Here is a 1,828-nt window from a genome sequence, read left to right on the forward strand (position 1 = left end):
AAAAGAGCTAGAGAACAATCAAAGATTAGGAAGCAAGGGATATGAAGATGAAAGTCGTCCAGCTCAAAAATCAGGCAAAAGATATAAGAAAAATCAATACTTTAGTGATGAGGAAGATTTTAGTGAATGAGTAAATGTTTTAAAACCATACAGATTTATAACATTGAAACATTGTATTATGGTCAAGTTTAAAGAATAATTAACCTTAAGTTTGTAAAATATTACCTTGTACATAGATCTGTAAATATATACGTCATTTATTTGTATTTATATGGATTGTAACAAATTTTTAATATAAACTTAAATTACGAATTGAAATTTCATTTCATAGTAACTGAACATAAAAAAAAGTAAAATTGTTTTAATTAGTTTTTATATAAATCAATACAAATATTATATTAAGAGCATCAGTGGATTGAGACATATTCTGTTTTACATTATGTTTATAGCATGATTGATTTTTTAGTAACTTAACCTGACAGAACCATTTCAAAGCCATAATAAGAATTTATTAACCGTATTCTTAGAAATGCTAGCCGCTTTTTTCTGTAAATACTAATGCATTTCGAAGAGTTAAAATTAAGTATTAGTGAAAATTAACACGAAATTAAAACAACACTATATCGTGATCAAAAAATTAATAGCTAGTAAAAAAAAAGTTTAAAACATAACCTCAAAGCATGAAAAAATTGACTTGTTTGTCAGGTTTAGATTTGTTAAGTACATATGCTTCTGATTCTGAAGATGATGATGATGTTAACGATAATGATAAATCTAATGAAAATTTTAAACGGTATTTATTTTGCTTATTTTTAATAATTACATTTCATAACCGTTTATAGGTATTAAAAATCATGATAATCTTATCATTAGAAATTCTTAAATTACATACATTTTTTAGATATATACATACTAAGACATTTAATAAATTTACTTTTTTAATTTTTCTAAGAAAATATTACTTTTGTAGATTGCCTTTACCTGTAAGTATTCTAGCATGGGAGGGTGTCCCACATCATGAAGATGTATATGACAATCCATCACAACATGAAGGAAGAGTAAGAAGTTTTAAGCATGAACGTGGAAATTGGGCTACCTTAATTTATATTAATTGTTAGTCTATAAACAAATAAGCAATACTGCCACAATTGCATAAATAAAGACAAAATATTAATTTTTTATTTCAGATGAACCTAGTGAGAACATGCTTTCATGGATGTTTTCAATATTAAAAGAATTGTCAGTAAAATGTAATATACTTTCTGAGCAGTTTCATATTAGTGTAACAAGAACATTAATTTTAAAGTTTCATTGGATTGAATCCTTTGTAGAGGAAACCAAAAAGTTATGCAGGCAGACAGACCAATTTAGTTTAGAACTTTTAAATGTACAAGTATATACTAATGAAGAAAATATGCGTACATTTCTTGGAATACAATGTGTTGATTGCAAAGGAACTCTTACTCACTTTGTAAAAAATCTTAATAAAATTCTTGCAGAATATGAGTTACCACCTTTTTATGAAGTAAGTAATATACATAGGTATAAATATTACATAAAAATAAGACAATTATTTTTAACAAAAATTTAATTCAACATAATTTATTTTGTTATATAACGAATTGTAGACTGTTTTTCATTTTTAGGACTTTTCCTATCACATTAGCTTTATGTGGTGTCTTGGAAATGAAGTTTCAGTTTTAAATGATTATACATATTCTTTAACTACTAAATTAAATCAATTTCTAATTGAGAATGCAGAAGAAAGGTATATACATGTTACAACAATACACCTTAAGATTGGAAACAAATTATATGCATTTAAACT

At 25.2% G+C, this 1,828-nt stretch overlaps 2 protein-coding genes across 2 annotated transcripts in view; both read left to right on the top strand.

Moving 5' to 3' along the window:
* LOC108575107 (zinc finger CCHC-type and RNA-binding motif-containing protein 1-like) overlaps positions 1–130 on the top strand; it is a 1,191-nt gene extending 1,061 nt beyond the window's left edge. Inside the window, exon 4 of the mRNA XM_017937823.1 lies at positions 1–130. This exon is cut by the window's left edge and continues 8 nt beyond it. Within this exon, the coding sequence (XP_017793312.1) occupies positions 1–130 (130 nt within the window).
* Positions 131–701: 571 nt separating this feature from the next.
* On the top strand, positions 702–1,826 carry LOC108575088 (U6 snRNA phosphodiesterase; the record flags this gene model as incomplete). Its single annotated transcript, XM_017937803.1, has 4 exons — positions 702–793; positions 971–1,113; positions 1,188–1,525; positions 1,647–1,826. Coding segments are annotated over 4 exons (753 nt in total), but the record flags the coding sequence as incomplete, so codon positions are not given.
* Between the last annotated feature and the right edge of the window lie 2 nt (positions 1,827–1,828).

This window comes from Habropoda laboriosa, unplaced genomic scaffold, assembly GCF_001263275.1.
Source record: "Habropoda laboriosa isolate 0110345459 unplaced genomic scaffold, ASM126327v1 scaffold258, whole genome shotgun sequence".
NCBI classification, from domain to species: Eukaryota; Metazoa; Arthropoda; class Insecta; order Hymenoptera; family Apidae; genus Habropoda; species Habropoda laboriosa.